General features: G+C 42.4%; 1 protein-coding gene across 1 annotated transcript in view; it reads right to left on the bottom strand.

Annotated features, from left to right (window-relative positions):
* Nucleotides 1-22,563, bottom strand: part of CPED1 (cadherin like and PC-esterase domain containing 1) — a 218,620-nt gene that overhangs the window by 15,757 nt on the left and 180,300 nt on the right. Inside the window, exons 19-22 of the mRNA XM_048836189.2 lie at nucleotides 17,332-17,468; nucleotides 1,360-1,580; nucleotides 997-1,098; nucleotides 694-781 (exon numbers count right to left, since the gene is read on the bottom strand). Coding sequence (XP_048692146.2) covers nucleotides 694-781; nucleotides 997-1,098; nucleotides 1,360-1,580; nucleotides 17,332-17,468 — 548 coding nt within the window. The remainder of the gene's footprint in view (nucleotides 1-693; nucleotides 782-996; nucleotides 1,099-1,359; nucleotides 1,581-17,331; nucleotides 17,469-22,563) is intronic.

Raw genomic sequence — 22,563 nt, 5'->3', positions numbered from 1 at the left:
CTTATTGTCTTATCTGTTTCTGTTAGACTGTGAGATCCTTGTGGGAGGGGTTGTCATTACCTGTGTCTTTTACAGCAATGAGAATTATCATCCACACTCTTTTATCTATGGCAGTTTATAATAACATAGTAAAAATTTTGTCTCTCTGCTACTGTGGGTGCTTTTGATCTAATTTAGAATAACTATCTGACACTATTAACATACAATTAAAGGGACAGGTTCACTAGGACATTCCAGCTGCCTTGCAATGTTCTGGTGATGCAACGCAGCCTATACTGTACTGACTGGTCAAGCTGGATTTATGGAGAGCAGTGCAGAGTAGCCAATGGTGTACCACCTACCGGTAGAAAGGGAGACTGGGGAGGTTCAACTATCCATGTGGCTGGAGCAATCTGTCTCCCACTCAGCTCTGCAAGTTGGCATTATGTATAATAATGTAGGGGCTTCTAGTTCTTGGAACAACCAGTTTAGTATGAAGCATGGAACGGAGCTCTGAGTGTTGTGGAATCCATGAAATAAGGGTTACTGGCGCAAGTCCATATCAGCAAACCATATTACAAATACAAAATGTTTCTCTCTCAATGGTCCATTTAAAGCTTGTTCAGCACAGGTGGCAATGTATTTTGAAGAGATAGCAAAATCATCAGTGAGACAGTAAGCGTTTCATGGGAATGCAGTCAAAATCTGACCCACCTGCGATAAAGAATGTATTCCATCCACTGGTAGATGAAAGCCCATTCCTATGGATTTGATAACTACCAGGATATTTGATAGATTTTCCCTGTTTAACAAGTAAAATAAAGCACATGCATTTTATCTGCAGATCTATGAAGAGACATTACAAAATTATGTCTTTTAACATCACATTTAAATGCACAACGATGAAAAAAACCATGAAATGTTTGTATCTGAAACTATTGGTTAAGTTTGGTGGCTGTAATTTATTATATCAATGTTTTACATGGGATAATAGAAACATACAGAACTAAATTTTACCTCTTCAGCACCTTTTGAATAATTTGCAGGTGATTGGAATTAAGCCACTGAACACCACCCACAACTAATACAGTCTGGTCTGTGTTCTCAAGAGGATGTGATCTGAAACCAAGAAAGAAAGCACACCACATGTACCCTTAAAACAGATGGTAAGCATTTTAACAGCATCACATTACACTTCAATGAACTGTATTTGGCATCCTGATCAGATGCGTGACATCATTTGACTATTTTTCAACCGCACAATATGGCCTGTACATCTTGTGCTTAATTCTTTACTGATTTTAATGGTACAGGTCTGTTAAATACATTTGTGAATGGAAGAAGAATACAAACAACCCAGCAGTAGAAATTGTACTGTACCTTTGCAACAGCTGTTCTAGTGCTTTTTCAAATGTTGGCCTCTGGTTTACATTAATCCAAAACTGGGGGTAGTAGGAGTAACTAATAAATGTTTTCCCATCATTTATGTTATGATAAGTTTTAATGTCATGTGCCTTTTGCCATTCCTGAAGGGTTTCATTCACTCTTTCAATCAGATAGTACATTATCCCTCTGTTAGTTGAGTCTCCAATGAAAAGAACCTTTAAATGTAAATAAAAGAGTATACACTTCATACGCTGTACATTAGGTAGCCTAAGAATCACTAGTCTAGCTAGAACATTACATTACATGCATCACATTTAATCTTTTTCAGACTGTGGAATACCATCCCTCCAGACTCCTACTCCCAATACAATTTTCTCTATCAAAATATATTTATTATGATTAAAAAAGTAATGTTAGAATAGTATTAAGGAGGCAGTAAGTTTGGCTTACTGTGACAGCTATATCTGCTTGGATACATCCCTACATTTTTCATTCTGGCTGCTTGTTTCTTCTCCCTAGATGTCAGACTTTACATTTATAAATCCCTCTGTTGGTTGCAGCTTCTTCTTGTAATCTCCAGGTCATTTTACAGGTATTTTCCCTCTGTATTCTGTGTCTTTCCTACCATAACAGTTTTGGTGTCATCCTCAGATTTGATCATACTTGAATTTACACCAAAGAAACACCCAACAAAGAAATGAAGTAGCTGCATTAGCTTTAAAGAGATACTATTTGTTTGTTTGGTTTTTTGAGGGAAAAATGAAGGTCAAAAAAGCTTCTGAAAACTCTCAGAGTATCCTGGAGTGTGACACAACAAGCAGGAAGCATCACTGCTCAAAGATGGGCAGAGGCTCCACAATGACAGAGAAGCCACTTCAAGAATCCTGCATTACTCTGGATTCACAGTGGTGGAAAAGAGCAGAGGTTGGCCTAGGATTTCTTACTTGACTAATGGTCCCCTGTACTGATTTTGCAGCAACAACCTACAAATCCCTTGAGCTCCTCTATATATGGAGGCTATAGGGTTTGCGTGTGTGTTTATTTTAATCTCATCTATCCCTAGTGCATCACATCACTAGCATAGCTAGTCACCAACAGTTCTAACTTGAGAATTTATTTCATCATAGGAGAACTCTGACAAACTGTGGAAATTAATGTTAGTGTTGCATCTTGTCTCGGTGGAAATTAATGGAAGTCTTTGGAGAATAACTCCTCTTACCTTGCACATGACTACACCCTATAGCCTAGCCTTCTGCAAGAGACAACAGCTCCCACTATGCCTGAGCAGTGAAAAGGAGCAGTGATGGCCCATGCAGAAATCCCCTGCTGTTAAAGGGTATGTGGTACTAAGATGACACTCCCCACCTCCCCGCACACAGCCCCTGGTGTAGGAGCATGCTGCAGGCCAGAAGGGGACATGCTAATGACTGGAACAGTCTGTGCTCCAGTGATCCTGAAATACAGAGCAGCAGCCTTTGGGCCCCTAAAGCCACCTTTGCAATCCATTCCCCTGTGCTCATCAGAAGTGCAGCACAGAATATAGCCCCTTGCAGAGCTGCTGTCTGTCAGGGATCTATCTACTCATGGCAGCACACACATTACACAGACATTTGTTTCATGTGCAGGGGATTTCCAGCTTTGTCATCATATCTCATGACATACTTCTTCAATCACAGCAGAATCACGTCAGAATCACAGCACACCACCCACCCAATTTCTTAACATATCCCTTTAATCTGTCGCTCTCCAATCTCCTGTGTCCCTCACTATAGTGCCTACCTGCTGTACATCTCATTTGAAAGCATTTTTCTGGGTGATAACGACAAGCAAAGAAAGACCATTAAAATGACAGTGGGAGTGGCAAAATTTCTATTAAAACAAACGTATTAGGTTTCTCATTACTAGTATGATTAAAAATGGGACCTAATTAGGTAGGCACCCACAGGGCAGTTGATAGCCCAGAGGTCAAATGGTTTCCTTCCTACTCATAAATACTACAATTGACAAGACCCGCACCTTCCCTAACCCTAGACTAGTACGTCCATCAATCCACTGCACTGATTTGCCAGGTGTGGAGTTTCTATTTCATTTCTAATTCTATTAAGATTCTGAGAAGCTTATTTTCTCCTTGCAACTGTGTTTTGCCATTTCACACCTACTATTGGTTTGACATAACAGAACTATACATTCAATGGAAAAAAAAACAGTGAAAATATAGCCAAACCCAACAAGCATGATGTGAAGACAGTTTTACTGACATTGTATGGCTTGCATCATTAGCTATAGTTTGTCATTCTAAAGATTTTCAAAGTTCAGTATCCCAGCCATTGCAAACCACTGCAGACAGAAAGGAAACAGTCAAGTTTCAAAGTAAAAAGTAATTGTATCTGTTAAACGTTTTACAATTCTAGAGCTTTAAAAAACTGCTATCCCCTGCCCCACCTTCCTAAGCAGTAGAGCTGAATTTGAGTCTTGATGTCTCCACTTGGCTCCATGGACTGGCCAGAATTGAAAGCGTTAGAGATAAGCGATGCTCACAATTCTGGGGAAGTAACCTTTCAGTGGGAAGACGTTATGAACTGTCATTTTGAAAAAGCAGTATTAAGAGATCAATCAGATAAGACCAATTCTCAAGGTGGCAATTTCAGTCCCTAGAAATACCATGGTGCTAACCACTGTAGGAAAATAAGAGATGATAAATAACAGCACAAGACCAAAGAGAAAATACACAGCATGTCACTGGATCTGTAGGTTCAAGTCTCAAAACCCTATCACTTTGACCCTAATATAGGTTGTGAACATAGACTAATCATTCAGAAAGGGATCCCCTATGAGGGTAAGTGGGAAGGAGGTAAACCAGCCACAGCAGCTCTGTGGGGCTAGGGAAAGCCTGAATTGGAAGTAGAGACTATCCTGAAACACACTCAGTGAGTTCAGATTATCATGCCAGCAGGTTGTTGCTTTTGTATAGTCTGATCCTTACCAGGATTTTACCATTTCCCCTTTGTGATTCCATTTTATTCATAGAATTATAGAGTTAGAAGGGACAGCAAGGGTATTCTAGTCTAACCCCTAGCAAGATGCAGAATTTGTTGGGTCTAAACCATCCAAGACAGCCTCCTTTTGAAAACCTCCAGTGAAGAAGCTTCCACAACCTCCCGAAGCATCTGTTCCATGTCCTACTGTTCTTACAGTTAGGAAGTTTTTCCTGAGATTTAATCTAAATCTCCGATGTTGTATCTTGAACCCAATGCCTCTTGTCCTGCTCTCCGTGGCAAAAGAGAACAACTTTTCTCCATCTTTTTTTTATGTCAGTCTTTCAGTATCTGAAGACTGCTACCATGTTCCCCCTTAATCTCCTCTTTTCCAAACTAACCATACCCCATTCCTTCAGCTTTTGCATGTATGGCTTGCGTTCTATCCCTTTGATCATCTTTGTCGCTTGCCTCTGGATCCTTTCCAGTTTCTCTACATCCTTCCTATACAATGGTGACCAAAATTGGACACAGTACTCCAGCTGAGGCCTAACCAGTGCCAAGTAAAGCGGTACTATCATCTCCGATGACTCGCATACTATGCCTCTGTTAATGCAACTTAAAATTGCATTTGTTTTTGCAACAGCATCATATTGCTGACTCCTGTTGAGGTTGTGATCCACCACAACTCCCAGATACTTCTAGCAGTGCTGCTGCCAAGCCAGTTTCCCCCCCATTCTATATTTGTGCATATGGTTTTCCTTCCCTAAGTGTAGCACCTGACATTGGTCTTTGTTGAGTTTCATTTTGTTGTCTATAGCCCAGTTCTCCAATTTATCAAGAACCTTCTGAATTTTAGCTCTATCCTCCAAAGTATTGGCAACACCCCAGCTTTGTGTCATCTGCAAACTTGACCAGTGTGCTCTCTGTACTGACATCCCGGTCATTAATAAAGATATAAACAACACTGGAGGCAGAACAGATCCTTGTGGAACCCACTTGAGGCCTCCCCCAACCTGACATCATCATCTTCCAGGTATTAGCGAACTGAATGTTTTTTACATTGCTCTAGTAGCTTCTCAGGTATAGAAGTCAAGCTGGCTGGTCGATAGTTTCCCTGCTCCTCCTTTTTAAGTTAGGAACTATATTAACCCTTCTCCAGTCTTCCAGGACCCCTCGTATCATCCATGAGTTTGTAATGATTATTGCCACTGGCTCTGAGATTTCTTCAGCTAGTTGAGTCAGTACCCTGGGGTGAACAGTATCCAGCCCCGCTGATTTGAATTCATTCCAATTGTTCAGAAGATCTCTGATGTCTTCTTTACTTATCCCAATCTGCATCCCCTCCCCTATTGTTTATGGTAACTTTGCTAGTCCTCCCGTCATATTATTTTTTTTTTTTAGAGACGACTGAAGCAAAGCAGGCATTGAGCCTTCCTGTCATCTTTCATTACCAGCTCACCTTCTCCATTGAGCTGCAGACCCACACTATCCTTGATCTTTTTTTTTTGTCTGACGTATTTGAAAAACCCCTTCCCATCATCTCATGCATTTCTTGCTAGGTGTAACTCATTCTTTGCCCTGGCTTTTCTGATTTTGCCCCTACATGCTCACGCTATTCCCATGTATACTTCCTTGGTGACATGCCCCTCCTTCTATTTCCTGTATCAGAGTAGCAGCCGTGTTAGTCTGTATTCGCAAAAAGAAAAGGAGTACTTGTGGCACCTTAGAGACGAACCAATTTATTTGAGCATTTATTCATCCGATGAAGTGAGCTGTAGCTCACGAAAGCTTATGCTCAAATAAATTGGTTTGTCTCTAAGGTGCCACAAGTACTCCTTTTCTATTTCCTGTATGTATTCCTTTTGTTTTTTAGATAGCTAAAAAGCTTTTTGTGGAGCCACATTGGCCTCGTGACTCTTCTTATCTTTCTCTATGTTGGAATAGCTTGATGTTGAACCTCTAGTGTTACATCTTTTAAGAACTGCCAGACCCCTTCAATTCCTTTTCTTCCTAATTGGTCTTTCTATAGGACCTTGCCTACTATTTCTCTGAACCAGTTGAAACCTGTCTTTCTGAAGTCCATTGTCCTTGTTTTGCTGTTCTCATTCCAGCTAATCATTTCACAGTGGAACTGAAATCTTTTGGAAAATATCAGAGCATTTGCTTAAGCAGAATGTGAAATCTTCCATGGCCACCAACCCTGGGGCAGAGACTTTTAACGCCTGCTGGCTGCTCTCTGTAGATGATGCTAGTAGTCTGGAGGCCCCCCGAGTTAAGAACACAATGAAACGAAGGCCAACATGCACTACAGGTTTTAAAGAACCAGGCTCCAACTAGCACAACCTTTTGAAATCCCCATTTTGCAAAGCTGGTCAGTCTTCACTGTGTTCTGAGCATGGGACCCTCGGAGCACAACCTTCAAAGCAGCCACTCTTTGGTAAGTTGGCATTCTTTTCACTGAAGGCTTGGGGGATCAGGAGGCCAGTGAAGAGTGGAATATGGCCCTGGGAAACATTCATGAGCCTCAGTTAACCAGGAGTTTCTATTAACCAGCATTCTGTAAATCAACTTAATCAGGGCTTAAATTCTCAGAAAATATTTCCCAGAGCTCCCCACATCTCCGCCTCCTAGACAAACAAAAAGCTACTTGACGAGGTTCCACAGCTGTATCATGTTGTTTTCATACTTTTTTGTTCCCTGACCTTGCTCCTCAGATCAGTTGTGGCATGTCTTCCTTTCCTGATTCAGGATCTCACACACAGCTCAGCACTGAACCTTGCAGGAGACTATCCTGCCAAGCTAATGAAAAGTAGCACTGATATGGTCTGCACTTTCAGAGATGATTGGAAAGGTGTCATGATTATGTTCATGTGCAAGAAACGCCATCCACATTCAACTGATGTTATCAGTATGCATAGGTGCCGACTTCCTCTTTCCCCGGGGGGCTGCTTGACTCTTCCCCTCTGCCCCAGGGCCCACCCCCACTCCAGCCTTCCTCCAAACCCCCACTCCGCCCCGGCCTTCCCCCCACTCCACCTATTTCCTTAAGCCCCACCCCGCCCCACCTCTTCCTGCCCCACTCTGCCCTGCCCCACTTCTTCCCTGCCTCTTTCTGCTCCCTCCCCCGAGACCACCCCATCCCTGCTCCTCCAGCCACCTTCCCAGCACCTCCTGCATGCTGCAGAACAGGTGATTGCAGTGGCCAGGAGGCACTGGGAGAGGGAGGAGTTAATCAGCGGGGCCGCGGGTGGGAGGTGCTGGGGGGGAGTGGGGGAGCTTGGCTGGAGCACCCACGGAGTCAGCGCCTATGTCAGCATGGTACTGAAGCACTTTACAAGAGATTTTACAGGAGCTGGCATTGCCTTCTGGTGACTGTCCTTGTATTCTCTGAACCCATACACTACCGCTCTCTCATCCAATTGCAACCTATGGCAGTGAGTTTGACTTCACATTCTCCATGGAGTATGGTGGCATCCTGTGGTCAGTTCCTAGGATATAGAACTTTGACATCAGCAGCAAGCTGCTCATCCGTTTTGTCTATGAGCCTATGCTGCAGCTGGTTTGCCAAACTTCTGTAGAATTGGGATCAGTTGATTGACATGATGCCTCTTGTGTTTGTGTTCAGCGCGATTCCCTGAATTCCATCCCAGCTTCGGCTTCTCACGCAAGCCTCTCTTGCTCCCCTGGTTCTTGCACTCTCTGCTCAAAAACATGAATCTGCCTCAGAATTTTGTCTTGTGCACTTTGGATATTAATTTCCCTGAACTGAGGCTCAAGTAACAGTTCTGCTAAATTTTGTAGAGCATCAGAAAGTATGCCCAAATTAAATACAAATGATGTAGATGTCAGGTGTTTCTGGAGTCCACAGAACATGTCTTTTTCTTTACCTTGTGCTTCCACTGACTGCTGGAAGTGAAGAAAGAGAGCACGGTAATTCTTCCAGAACACTTTCATTGCACAGCTACTTGATGCAACCCATCGTGTTCCCGGAACGCACCCAATTTTCAAGAGTTTTACATGCAAAGATGCCGCACATTCTTGAAGTTCCCTTGCGCTTTTAGGGGAGGCATGTTTGTCCATAAATACTTTAAAGTGGTTGACTCCATGAACATCCTACATGAGCTCATGAACAGAGAGTTCCAGTCAGTGGGCGGAGCAGTGCCAGACAATTACTTTTGGAAAACACAGCTGTAGAAGCCATTCCGCTTTTCTGACCTAGTGTGACTGCGGCTCCAGCACAAACAAGAGCCTCCAAGTGTTCCTTTAAGTAAGCCTCCGTGAATCCCACTGCATCCAACGTTTGCAGCAAGATTCCGGCAATGGTTGAGGCATCAGTGACAGGAAGCTCGATTAGGTCAACAAACCTGTTTGTATGCTCTTCCATCTCCTCCATTGCAAATCGTATGTAGGTGATAAGAGTGGAAGCCTGGCTCAAAGTAGTTAACTCATCAACTATCGCTGTGATTCTGAACTTATGAGATATTAAATGTTTAAATATTTTTTCTTCATTTCCTCCACAAATGTGCTGCTGTATGCTAGTGCAGATGACGTCTGAGTGCAGAATTCGCCCCATATTTAGTCTGTTTAACTTCCACAGATCAATTTCTGTTTCAAAATCGTAGGAGGGACGATTTTGCACGCAGCACGGAATACTCCCCAGGTAGCTTCAGTATGCTGCGACTGCCCTGGCACTTGACATGCTGTCAATATATCTTTCTCTGCCTCACTCTGAATATTTTCTGTGACTCTGTGCTCATAAATCTTTTTCCACAGAGATTTTATTTGTTTTAATTTGCTGTCCCCACAGCTTTAAACATCAGAATTAGCTCAAACTTTAACCTCTGCTCATAACTCTGAGAGACTGTACTTTTACACAGATGCTGCAACCGAGCTTACCTCTTCTAACATTTAGTCACAGGTTTTTTTCACAAAAATCCTTTTTTTGGCTGCCTGACTAACACAGCAGTAGGTCACTCCTGCCACTTTCCGGTTCGTCATCATGTTCTTCTTGCTCATCAGGGATGCTCTGTACTGCTTCTTCATCCTGACGAACAACAGTGCCACTAACTTCCCCATGGGCCACTGAATCAGTTTCCTCTTTCTTGTGAAAAAACAGTGATTTTATTTTTTGGACTCATGCTGGGGAATTGAGTACTGTACACAGAAGTTAACCATACACATAAATCAGGTGAGATTACCTAGTGACCTTCACCCTTGTTGATTACGTCAGAAAGACGGGCTTGCTTACATCCTGCGTCAGCCGACCATATCTGTCGTCTGCCAGCCTACAAAGGGCTGCTGCTGCTCTCCATATACGGTATGAAAATATTTTAATTTCCCATAATTACCACGAAAATAAATTGCACAGCATTTACAAAAATAAATTGTCACATAATGATTTTTATTAAAGCTTCTGCCCTGCGGGAGGGGTGGGGTGGTGCAGCTAGGGGCTTCTGCCTTGTGAGGTGGCGGGGCTCCGGGCTTCAGCTGTGAGGCAGGGCTCTCAGGGCTTTAGCCTCACGGCGGAGGGGGGGGGGGGGGGGGGGGGAGAGCACCAGGGGTCAGGGCTTCAGCCTTGCGGGAGGCGCTGGGGCTGGGGGCTTCAGCCCTGTGGGAAGTGCACCAGGGCTGGGGGCTTCAGCCCTGCGGGAAGTGTGCTGGGGCTCAGTTCTTCAGCCCCATGGGAGGTGCACTAGGCTTCAACTGCAGCGCCCTGTGGACCCCCTGAAACCGGCTCGTGGCCCTCCAGAGCTGTGAATATATTTACTGGAGCTGGGCTCCAGACAGCTCCAGATGAATTTAAGCCCTGAATGTAATCAAGTGTGCAGTAGCCATAGCACCTTTTACTCCAGTTGAGTTGCACCAGTTTACCCCAGTTCTGCATCTGGCCTGTAGCATATAATGGAAATACCTCAGCAGAGGGGCTGTATATAAGATCGTATACTTAGTTGTGTGACATTCACAAGTGAATGATTGTGTTTATAATGTGCTGTATCTTGGTTTCTTTACTATTGTGCCTTGCAGTCTTCAAATAAATGAGAATTTTATCTGCATGAGGACCACAGGATCACATTTTTACTTCATATAGTGCAACGTTTCTGCAGAGACAGATGTGTTTCAGTGTCTTCCATTGCAAAGGTTTAGTGTGAAAGATTCCCATTATGACCAAACAGGCTTCAATAAATTGTGTAAGAATCGTGGAATTCTACTTTTTAGCCAAACCGATCAATATAAATTAACCACATTTACAAAATTTAAACACCTTTAAGTCCAAAAGACCACTTAACCCTAAGACATTATTCAGAAAACAAACTAGAGTCCCTGTTTTAACAGCTGAATTTCAAGTACTTCAACAAATATTGCCTTTTCATATTTCCTGTTCTTAATTACACGTGGCCCACAGGTATTTAATTACAGGGCTAAACTCAAAATAGTATTTTTGAATGATAAACAAAATACAACCTTTTTTTCCTGGTTATTTAGGTCAGATTTCTGGGCATTGCTAATTGAATGGCTAGTTAGCTCTTAGAATCTCTTTCCCATGACATCTTTTAAAAAGTTACCTTGTACAATAATTAGTGTTATGCTTTAATAAGTCTCATAAATATTACAGAGAACGCTCATTAATGACACAGTTATATGGGGTTATGTCACACAGATGTAATACAAATTTATCCTCTATTTTGATTGCGCATTTCTTTGATATAATTAGGTTAGGCATACGTAATTCCCCCAGTGACTAGAATCTACTGTGTAATGTAGCCTGCAGTCAATTTGCCTTAACCAGGAGTTCAAAGGCAAAGAGACTACAGATACTAGAAGCTGGCGGAATGAGAATCCCTCCCTGCAGAAATCTCCTTCAGTTTCAATATTTTAGATCACTTTCCTGCTTGTTGTGTTTGAAATGCAAACATGTGATGGATTAGTGCTGCTAACACACCATAAAGTAAAATAAGTCCCCTCATAAACTGTTTTGGGGAATTTATATCCTGTTTCATGTCACAACCAATTTGTGTCTTATTCTTTCACCATAGGTGGTCTGAAGTTCACATGAAACGGAACTAACTCACACATGAAGTTAAAAAGTAGTTAAATGACAAAGCAAAGAAACTTGAAAAACATAGCCAGGGTGAATTAGATTTCTGTTATAAAGAACTGAATATATTTTATAAATTACCTCTGAAATAAGCACAGATTTTAAGACAAGAAATATGTTGAAGTAAGAAAAAACTAAAACCCATTTCTTCTCTATGTCTTATTTATAGCAAAGTTATGGGACGCACACAATACAGTAGAGCATGGATGGACACAATACAACAGAACTGTATTTTAGAAATGTGAATAAAAGAAAAGTTAAAATGCATTCTATTGTATTTTAAAACTGCGTTCTATTGTTTCCCTATGAAACGCGAAGAAGCCACAATAATGATCTTACAATGTATATCTGATATTCTTAGATATGCTGACTTTCATCCACTCAAAGAGGCCAAAGTTATTTACAAACTTCATGAAACCTATTTCATTTAATCTGTCTTTGAAGTGGCGGTCTCTTAAGCAAAGCAACTGTTACCAGTGCACAGACACATTACACAACAATTCAGGATAGAAGGTAAAGAATTTATTTTTAAAGTATTTTCACTGGAATTTGACATGGGACATTGGAATTAACGTCCCTACTTTTTATTTATTTCTTTACTTTTTAGTGCTGTAGGGATTTAACACAACCATAGATGTTCAGGTCCTCAGTATTACATCTCAGCTGTAAGCAATCATCTTCAGGAGAACCGTATCAGCAACACCATACTGAGGCACTTTAGATCAGTACTGACTCAGAGGAAAGCTTTCAACATGAACATCATGAACATCACTTCCTGCCTAAACTGGCTTTTCCTATTCAAATGCTAACCATGTCCAAGCCTGTTTATTTTGTGCCTTATGACAAGATTAACATTGTTCAAAAGTCAAGTTGGGTCAGGCCAAGTTAGTACTTTGATGGGAGACTTCCAAAGATAATTCAGTTGAGGCCATTGTTCCAGCTAAGGCAACCATGCTAGTCACACACACACACACACACACACGTATATACAGACATATATAGAGAGAAGCTGCAAAATAAAAAAAACAACATTTTTGCTGTTTATATATAAAGGTTTTATGTATGAGATATACTTGAGATCAGAGCTCGGATACTACGGTGGCAATGTGACTGGGTGGGTGGAACATTGGGCTAGATCTCAAGAGACCTGGGATTTGTCCCTGACACTGCCACTGGCCTGCTGGATGACTTTGGGCAAGTCACTTCCTCTCTGTGACTCAGTTTGCACATCTGTAAAATGTGGATAATGATACGTTGTAAAGCGCTTTGAGCTCTAGAGATGAAAATTGCTATAGAACAGCTCGGTATTATAATTTACTGTGGTGAGGGAGCTCATACAAAATTCTAAAATAGATAGGTAGATAGATCAGATGAACATATTACTTTTGAGTGGGGGAGCCATGACTGAATTATGCAGAGTCTTCATTTATCTTCAACAAATGGCAATAGAAACTGCGCAGCAATCTACATCAACCTCTCCCACCGCCCAACCCTCGACATATTTTGGGCATTTTTAGAACATAAGAACAGCCATACTGGGTCAGACCAAAGGTCCATCTAGCCCAGTATCCTGTCTTCCAACAGTGGCCAATGCCAGGTGCCCCAGAGGGAATGAACAAAACAGGTAATCATCAAGTGATCCATCCCCTATTGCTCATTCCCAGCTTCTGGCAAACAGAGGCTAGGGACACCATCCCTGCCCATCCTGGCTAATAGCCATTGATGGACCTATCCTCCATGAACTTACCTAGTTCTTTTTTGAACCCTGATATAGTCTTGGCCTTCACAGCAAAGAGTTCCACAGGCTGACTGTGCATTGTGTGAAAAAAATACTTCCTTTTGTGTGTTTTAAACCTGCTGCCTATTAATTTCATTTGGTGACCCCTAGTTCTTGTGTTATGAGGAGGAGTAAATAACACTTCCTTATTTACTTTCTCCACACCAGTCATGATTTTATAGACCTCTATCATATCCCCCCTTCATCGTCTCTTTTCCAAGCTGAAAAGTCCCAATCTTACTAATACTCCTCATATGGCGGCCGTTCCATACCCCTAATCATTTTCGTTGCCCTTTTCTGAACCTTTTCCAATTCCAATATATCTTTTTTGAGATAGGGCGACCACATCTGCATGCAGTATTCAAGATGTGGGCGTACCATGGATTTATACAGAAGCAATATGATATTTTCTGTCTTATTATCTATCCCTTTCTTAATGATGCCCAACATTCTGTTCACTTTTTTGACTGCCACTGCACATTGAGTGGATGTTTTCAGAGAATTATCCACAATGACTCCAAGATCTATTTTTTGAGTGGCAACAACTAATTTAGACCCATCATTTTTATGTATGGTACAGTATACGTATATTAGTATGGTTGGAATTTAGCTTTAAGCACTTGTGGAGATCACTAACGTACATAACAGTTTGAATAATTACTAGGAATTGGGAGATGTTTATATCACATGACATCATGATAACCATCATTTATATATTTACATTCACAAAAAATATGCACAGTACTGATACAGTCCACTTAAACACCTTTCAAAAGGAACAAAACTGTTAAAGTATAAGTGCATTAAAATATGCAGAACCTTTAATAAAGTCCTTTTTGAAGAACACCTAATTAACAACACAGTTTTTAGGACCCAATTCTCATTACACCAAGGCCCCTTTACACTGTCAGAGTGGTGCAAAGGGACCTAACTGTGATCAGTCCCTGACTGTCCCATGTAATACAACTTTAGGGCCGTTCCCACTCAGCCAACTCACATGGGAACAATTCCCTCCTACTGCAGAGCATCTACTCACACGAGCCAGGATCTGCCCTTATCTGATTTAGTCACTTATGCTCAAATTATCCCAAAATGCTTCACAGCAATATTAAGATAAAAGTAATACCAGAGGGAAAGAGAAATTAAGGTGTACAGGAGAAATATACCAAAAGCTAAAATGCCACAGAAATTAGATTTTAACAAAGAACAGACCCATTAAAAGAACGGTCTCAAACAAATGTCTGTGCTGAGACAGGAGCATCCAGTCAACAGATTTCTGCTGCCCTGTGAAAGGTTATTTGACAAATCTTTTAGCTTTACAGAGTTTTCTAATTGCTTATTGTAATAGGGTCAACTGCACCCAGAGCACCTCCTTGGGGCCAGGGGTACTTCAGTACTGCCCTCCCTCTGTTTGTTCCTTCTTCAGGACTTAAACTCCACACAGTATATTATAAGGAACTTATACATTTCCCCCTGGGGTCCAGTTTATTCAGTGCTCGGGTCCATTGGCCCTCCAGGCTCCAACCCCAGTTCAGTGTCTCTCTCTTGAGAATCCAAAATAACACAAAGTCTTTCAAAAGAGAACTACAAACTCCTATGGTTGCCAACTTTGGTTGGAGGAATTTCATATTTCATCACATGACATAATCTTTAATTAAAGATTAGTCTAATTCCTGGGGACTCCAGGACAATCCTGGAGAGTTGGCAACCCTACAAACTCTCCCAGCCCTCATTCAAGTTTCAGCTGGGCACAGACTGTCCTCTGTCAGGGTCTGTCTTTCTGCTTCCTGCCTGGAGACTGTCCTTCTTTACAGGCCCTCCCCACTGGTGCCTTCCTACCTGCTGACTCAGGGCTCTGCAGGAGTCTTCGTTCTCTGTACACACTCTACAGAGACAGCCACCATTTCCTGGACATCCCTCCTGCAGCTTCTTGCTGATTTTATACTGGAATCACCAGATTCCTTTCAAAGGGGCTCATTCTGTAATCAGGGCGGGGGCTAACCTTCAGCCATTAAGGGGTGAGCCACCTGGTTGCACTCCCCCTGTTTTGTACTGTCTGTATCATTAATAGAGAGTCACTGTAGTTTACGTGGGGCCTGATTCTGATCTGACACTGGTGTAAATCACTGACTTCAATGGAGTTACTTAAGATTTACACCTCCAGAGCTGAGATTAGAATCAGGCTCATGAACTTCAAGCATGCATACTTCTTCTATTTTAATGGACCCCTTAACAAATGTTGGGACTGATTTTGGTGCTGGTGAGAGGGAGGGAGTGTTGCACTGGTCAGTCACGCACTGCGTGACTAGGCACTCTGTACACTTCCCAACTCAGTTCTGGGAATGCACCTTCATTGGGACATGCTGCTCCCTTGTTATCTACAGCCTTTGATTCGCTGGCAAACTTGTGGTGGGTTATTGATGTGAACAAATTGCCAAATACCTTAAGGATTAGGCTGAGGCCATCAAATTCTTCATTTGTGACCACAACTACTCCAAAGATGATGGTGTTGTACATGAGGGGCAAATCCAACTCCCACTCTCTGGCACAATTCTGCTGCTCATATGGGAGAAGGACTTGGAGAAGCCACGGAAGGCATCCACTACCCACAGCCTGATATGGAGTCTAATTTTATGGAGGCTCCCAGTGCAGCAACAGGCACTAAACTGGGGGTGAGCTGGAGAATTTGATGCACTGTGTCTGATCCATGCCCTCCATGAAAGGGAATGCTAGAGCTTTGAAGGCTCTGTGGAGTGACTCCAGTACTGCTCTACTGCCTGAAGCAGTGAATTCCTCTTTTCCCCATTGAAATGAAGTTAATCTGGATTTACACCAGTGTAACTCAGATTGGAATTGAGCCCAGAGGCTAAGGACTCAGAAACAGTGTGGCAAAGTGTACATTCACACTTGCATAAAAAGCGTATTTTAACTTTAAAAAAATTTCATTCCTTGGCAAACTGTCCCTGTATTACCATGACATTGCTCCAGCTGTGAGGGCCCTGAGCCTGTCCTAGATCATTCAGCAGTGATTGCTCTAAGATAATATCAGACTGTTATTCTGTTGGGAACTGTCTACAGTGTCCCAGGCCCTCTTCTCTTTTAGGAAAGGGGACATTTGGAGCTAGATACACCATAAATTAGGGAAAGTATTCTCCATAGCACCTGACCCAGAAATGAAATGGCTTTATGGAGCCACTCCAATTTATGCGGGTATAACTGACAGCAGAATCTGTCCCACAGCTGGATTTGCACAATCCAGAAGAGCCCCCATCTCAGGGAAAAAAACAAAGGGAGAAAGAAGCCAGATTGCAATGAAGGACCTTGTGCTGGCTGAGAAGTGGCCAGTTAAGAAGAAAGGAAGGAAGAAAACTACAAAAGAGTAATTATAATTTTTTATGAATAGAGACAGTCTCTGGTTTAATCCAAAAGACTTTTTTTTAACCTAGGACATATAATGTCAAAAATCTTTATAACCATTACTTACTTTCTGGACACTTGTATTCCCAGTAATTGTACCTGAATCTCAGCTCAGAGATCTCTCTCAAATGTTATATAGTCATACCATGCCTATTAAGAAGACACTGTGTTTCCAAGCAATCACCTTAGAAGTTTCACTATAAGAAAAGAATGTGCAAGAAGACTTTGTAAGATTAGTATGCACAAGCAATGGCATGCATTAGGTATACAGCCGAAGAAACAAAGCTTGCATGCAAAGTATATGTCAGTCTTTAACACCAATGCAAATTATTTTTCACTTGTAAGGCTTACATGCTTACTACAGCCAAATGCACTACAGGTATTTCATAGCCATGTATCTGTTATGTCTTGAAATTTCATTAATATCAACTGAAGGTCTGTGTCAAATGGCAGCATAAAAATATACATTATAAGGGGTTCAATTCTACATAATCATTCTTTGTCATTGTGATTTGAATCCCTTCTAACATTCCTCTAGCGATGTAATGAAAAGCAATTTTTTTTATACACCAATCACAATGCATATTTCTTCACACTTGTAAAGAACTTCAGGCCAATAAAGTTCAGTGTGAAAAGACATGGATGACTTATCTTCTGTTACAGATACAGCAGGTGAAAGAGATAAATTGGTTGCATACCTTTCTGCCTTCTACACATTGTTGGAGCTCTGGCTTAGTCAGGACAGAATACTGACAGTTGTGTGGCTGCCATATTATTTCTCGCCAGTCACAGGTTCTGTTGTCAGAACAGCTGAGGCAAGGCACAATCCACTGCCCTGGAAAACAGCAAAATGTCTTTTGACTCTCCTACATATTTTTGCCAGCAGGCTAAGGTAGTCTTAATACTTAATTAATGAGACTGTCTAGTTCTGTCTCATGTAGGTTTTAATAATTTTTAACTCTGTTATTTTGGAAGCTTGAAAATAGTATTTCTTGCTCCTGTGCTAGACCTTTTCCAGTTAGCAAACACTGGTATTTTTGCTTTGCCTGAAAAATTTGGGAATGTCCAGATCCAGTGTTTTAATTTGGGCTCATTCCTAGTTTTCCTTCCTCATAGCAGCCAATCCTTGTTAGGAAAGGAAGCATAATTCAAGTGGGTAATGCATAAAAATGAGACAGAGAAGATGTGGAGCAGAATTTTCAAATGTGCTTCAGTGACTGAGGAGCCTAAGTCCCATTTTCAAAAGTGACTTTGGTGCTAAGGTCTCACTGAAAGTCAATGAGATTTAGATTGTTAAATGCCTATGTCCTTTTTGAAAATAGGACTTAGGCTCCTAAGATGTGGTTTACACTACAGACCTTTATCAGTAATAACAACACCGCTTAAGGGTATGAAAAATCCACACTCTGAGTGACGTAGTTATACCAACCTCCCCCTCCGCCCCACCAGAGACAGCACCATGTCAGTGGGAGAGCTTCTCCTGTTGCGATAGCTACCACCTCTTGGGTGGGTAGATTAACTAAGCCAATGGGAGAGCTCTTTTCCACAGGCTTAAAGCGTCTTCATTAAAGCTCTACAGTGCCACAGCTGCACCAATGCGGCGTTTTAAGTGTAGATGTGCCCTAAGTTACTTACGTGCTTTTCAAAATTTTACCTCTCGGTTTTAGTGAAAATTAATAGAACTAAGGGCGTGTCTATACAGTGAGTTAATGTGCAGCAAGCCGGGATGTGACTTATTCAGCACACCAGCTTGCCATACACTTACTCTCTGTGTGGACCCTACTACCGTGTGCTAAACGTTCCCTAGTGCACTTTGACAGACTCTTGTTTCAAATGCACTATGTCAAAATGCACTACAAAACTTTTAGTGCCTAGTAGCAGGATCTACAAGGTAAGTTAGTGGATCGCCAACAGAATCACACCCTGGCTTGCTCCACATTAACTCGCCATATACAAAAGCCCTCAGGCTCTGAAGAGAGTTGAAGAAACCTGAAAGTGCTCAGCCTTCATGAGGCCAGTTCTACACTGGGAAGACTTTGCTGGTGCCAACTGCAACCCACCTATCCCCGCTCTGGAGAAACAAACTCTGTTAGTAAAAATGCACCTTTGCCAGTTTAACCATATCTACAATAAGGGCTTTTGCTGGCACAGCTGTGCTGGGCACAGATCACACCTCTTCACACCCCCTACTAACCTAGCCAGCCAGCAAAAATTTGCAGTATAGTCCTTGTCCTCAGTATTTGACAGCCTCTCGTCTACAACGGCTGTTTCTCTTCCGGCAGCATCCTCTCTGCGCAAGGTACTGGTAGCTGCTTCTGCAGTGGCAGGCTTAGAACATTAAACCAAGCCTTGTAAGTGGTTATTGATTTATTTGTTCTAACTTCTCAGTTAAAGGAAAAACTATTATTTAGAATTGGTTGGTCTTTGCCACCAGATTCCTTTAGGGCTGGGATCAGCCATTCTACATTTTCAGTTGGGATGCAATTGAGGCTCAAATCATCTTCATATATTCTTAGGTTTTAAGGCCAGAAGGGATCATTAGATCATCTAGTCTGACATCCTGTATAGACTGTAGAATTTCATCCAGTTACTTTTGTATTGAGCTCAATAACTTATGTTTAACTAAATCACTTCTTCTGGAAAGGCATCCAGTCTTGATTTGAAGACATCAGAGATGGTGTATCCACCACTCCCCTTAGTAGTTTGCTCCAATGGTGAATCACCCTCACTGTTGTTACGCTTGTGCCTTATTTCTATATTAAAGTTGTCTGGGTTTAACTTCCAGCCATTGGTTCTTGTTCTGCCTGTCTCTGCTAGGTTAAACAGCCATTTATAACCCAGTACTTTATTCCCATGAAGGTACCTTATACACCATAATAAAGTCACCTCTCAAGCTCTTTAATGTCTCTCTGTGAGGCATTTTTTCCAGCCTGCAATAATTTTTGTTACTCTTTTCTGCACCCTCTCTAATTTTTCAACACCCACTGTAAAATGTGGACACCAGAACTGTACACAGTATTCCAGTATCAGCCTCACTAATGCTGTGTATAGAGGTAAAATCAGCACCCTACTCCCACTCAGTGCTCCCCTGTTTATACATCCATAGATCCCATTAGCCTTCTTTGCCACACCACTGCACTGGCAAATCATGTTGAGTTGCTTGTCCACTATGACTCCTGAATCCTTTTCAGAGTCTCTGCTTTCAGAATACAGCCCCCCATTCAGGAGGTATGGGTTGCATTCTTTTATGCTAGAGGTATGACCTTGCATTTGACTATATTAAAATACAGTTTGTTTGAATGGACCCAGCTTATCAAGCAACCCAGAGCCCTCTGTATGGCTACCTTGCTCTCATGTTATGTACCACTCCACCAATCTTTGTCTCATCTGCAAATGTTATCATCAATGATTTTATATTTACCTTCAGATCACTGATGAAAATGTTGAACAACATTGGGGCTAGAACCCTGCAGAACCCCACTAGAACATCCCCATTTGATGATGATTTCTCATTGACAACTACTTTCTGAGACCGGTCTGAACCTGCTGGCTCATTACTGGGCACCGTTACTTTCCCACTGCAACATCCAATCAATAGGGGGATCCATAACCCCTCCAGCACAAGAAAGGAGGCCACAGGGGACCTGGAGGTTGTGTTAGATAAAGAGCAACAAGCTGGAGGCAGCTGGCTGGGAGCCGGTGGCAAAGAGAAAGCCAGACAGGTTGGGATCTGGGAGCCAGTTTCAAAAGCAGCCTCTTGCTGGCAAAGGGTCCAGTGGCAGTTGCACCAGATAGAAACCCAGAAGTATCCTACAGACTGGGGGGAGGGGCATGGAGAGGGAAGGATGAGCATATGGACAGGCCTGACTAGGAGTCTAGGTGCTGGACAAGAGGACTGGGTGCTAGCTGGGGGATATGCAGGCCAGTGTGTGACTGCCTGCAGGAGAGCAGTGGCCTGGAGTGAGTACCTTTGGCACCAGACTGCAGGGGCCCCACCTCCTTACCCCTGGACTAGACTGTCCTCTGGGGCTGTGTTAGGGATTGTTGGTTTATCTTTGGTTTGTAACTTAAAGCAATCATTAATTGCATGATTTATTGCTGGCATCCTTCGCTATTTGTCCGATGCTGTGTTTATGGAAACACACCAACGGCTAGAGACTGAAGGGCCTAGAGCTTGGAGCTCCTCCAGCACTTGCCGCTGAGCCTGTGGTATGCCCAGCATGCTACCAGCCATCTAGGGGACTGCTGTTCCACAGCAATCAGAGGGTATGTCTACAACACAGCAAAGAAAAACCCACGGCGAGCCTGAGACAGTTGGCATGGGCCAGCTGCAGGTTTTTCTTTGCTGTGTAGACGTACCCAGGGTGACCCCCTGCAGTGCGGCCGGTTACAGTAGTTATATGGCCAAAGCTGATGAAACACCTCAGATACGTGCACTATCTTCCATAATTGGACATCTCTGGGCCAAGTTATCTGGAAGACACATTGGCAGCTTAACATTGATAAGTGCAAGTGACATAGGAGTTGTAAGTTCAAACAAATTGAAGGTATGTAACTTGCTATAAGGTGGGTCAAGTGGGTAAGGAGACTTAGCAAACAGAGTTTGGATCAGGTTCAATATTGCTACTCCAGTAAGGATAAATGGCATGAAGTCTTGGCTTCAAGTCTATCCTGATAAGGCTAAGGTCAATGTATTGGTTGTGCAGTATGGAGGAGGAATCTTTGAAGATAAGTAAATGCCTGTGGATTCTTCAATTCCTTGCTTGGTACATTTTTTTCTTGTCCGTTAAGAGAACAGGAATTCATTCAGTGCTGATTTAGCTGAATGGTTTATTTTAAAATTGTAGGCTCGGGGATATGCTTTTCAGGGGACTTCTGAGCAATAGGTACGTATTTGTAAGCATCTGACAGCTCAAGAAAAACCAGAGATCCATAACATATAGGGTATTGAGTCACATTAAATCAGAAGGGCTAGGAGGTTTAGGGGGATGGGATCCAGACGTAAAGCTTTTAGTCTTATTTTTGCAAGTCCTGCATAGGTCAGTAGTGATTCCAAGTCACTGCTATCCAATGGCTGTTCAAGGGCCTATGTGATATGATTGCTGTATCAGTCCAATTTCTAGTGGACACATCAGAAAAACTACTGTCACATTTGGCAAATTTGTCAGTCTTGACAGAGAGGCCAAGGATGAAATGGTTGCAGAAGCCAGGCTACTCTCCCACTTTCCGGAAATGGTCTCTCAAAATAGGTGTTGAGGCACATAAGTTAGACAGTTTTGGGAGATGATCTTCCACTGCCTACACCCAGGCTTTATTACTTCTGAGGAGAAACATTAGTTCAGTCTCTGTTGCTGTCAACCCACTTTCAACTTGGCTTGAACAGAACGTAATGCATTTGAGTCTCTGCACTGACTTCTCATTTGTTGGATAAATGCAGGCTCTGTTTGGCTCTGAGAACCCTTCATGTCAGAGATTGCCACTGTCACTGGGTGCTTCGCAGCTTGAGGTAGTAGATCAGAGGAGTCGTGGTGAATGGTTGGCTGCTTGAGCTGTCTGCTCTCACTACTACGCTAGGGTGTGAGGCTGTGGACAGGAGCAGGGAAGGCAAAACAACAGGAATGAGGCTTCTAAAGATCTGCCTGTCACTTTTCTGGCTCTGGTTACACTAGCCCAGCTTTTGGAAGCACAAGTTTATTCAGGCAGCCTAAGCCCCTTTAGCTTCATGTACCAGGCACCTGTGCAGGATTAGGAACATTTTGGACACTTCTATGGACATGTTTAATTTTAATCTATAAAAATATAGCAGAGGTTGAGCATGAGACTGCGGAAAACAAGACTGCCAGGTCCTAGATACCTTGAGAGTTTCTTCCTGACACCTTGATGAGAAAGAGGATTTGCATAGGGGTGGCCTCAAACATACAGAGGGGAGA

Source organism: Caretta caretta, chromosome 1 (assembly GCF_965140235.1).
Source record: "Caretta caretta isolate rCarCar2 chromosome 1, rCarCar1.hap1, whole genome shotgun sequence".
In the NCBI taxonomy this organism is placed as follows: Eukaryota; Metazoa; Chordata; order Testudines; family Cheloniidae; genus Caretta; species Caretta caretta.
The sequence above is the reverse complement of the archived record's forward strand: the minus strand, read 5'-3'. Positions and strand labels throughout refer to the sequence as shown.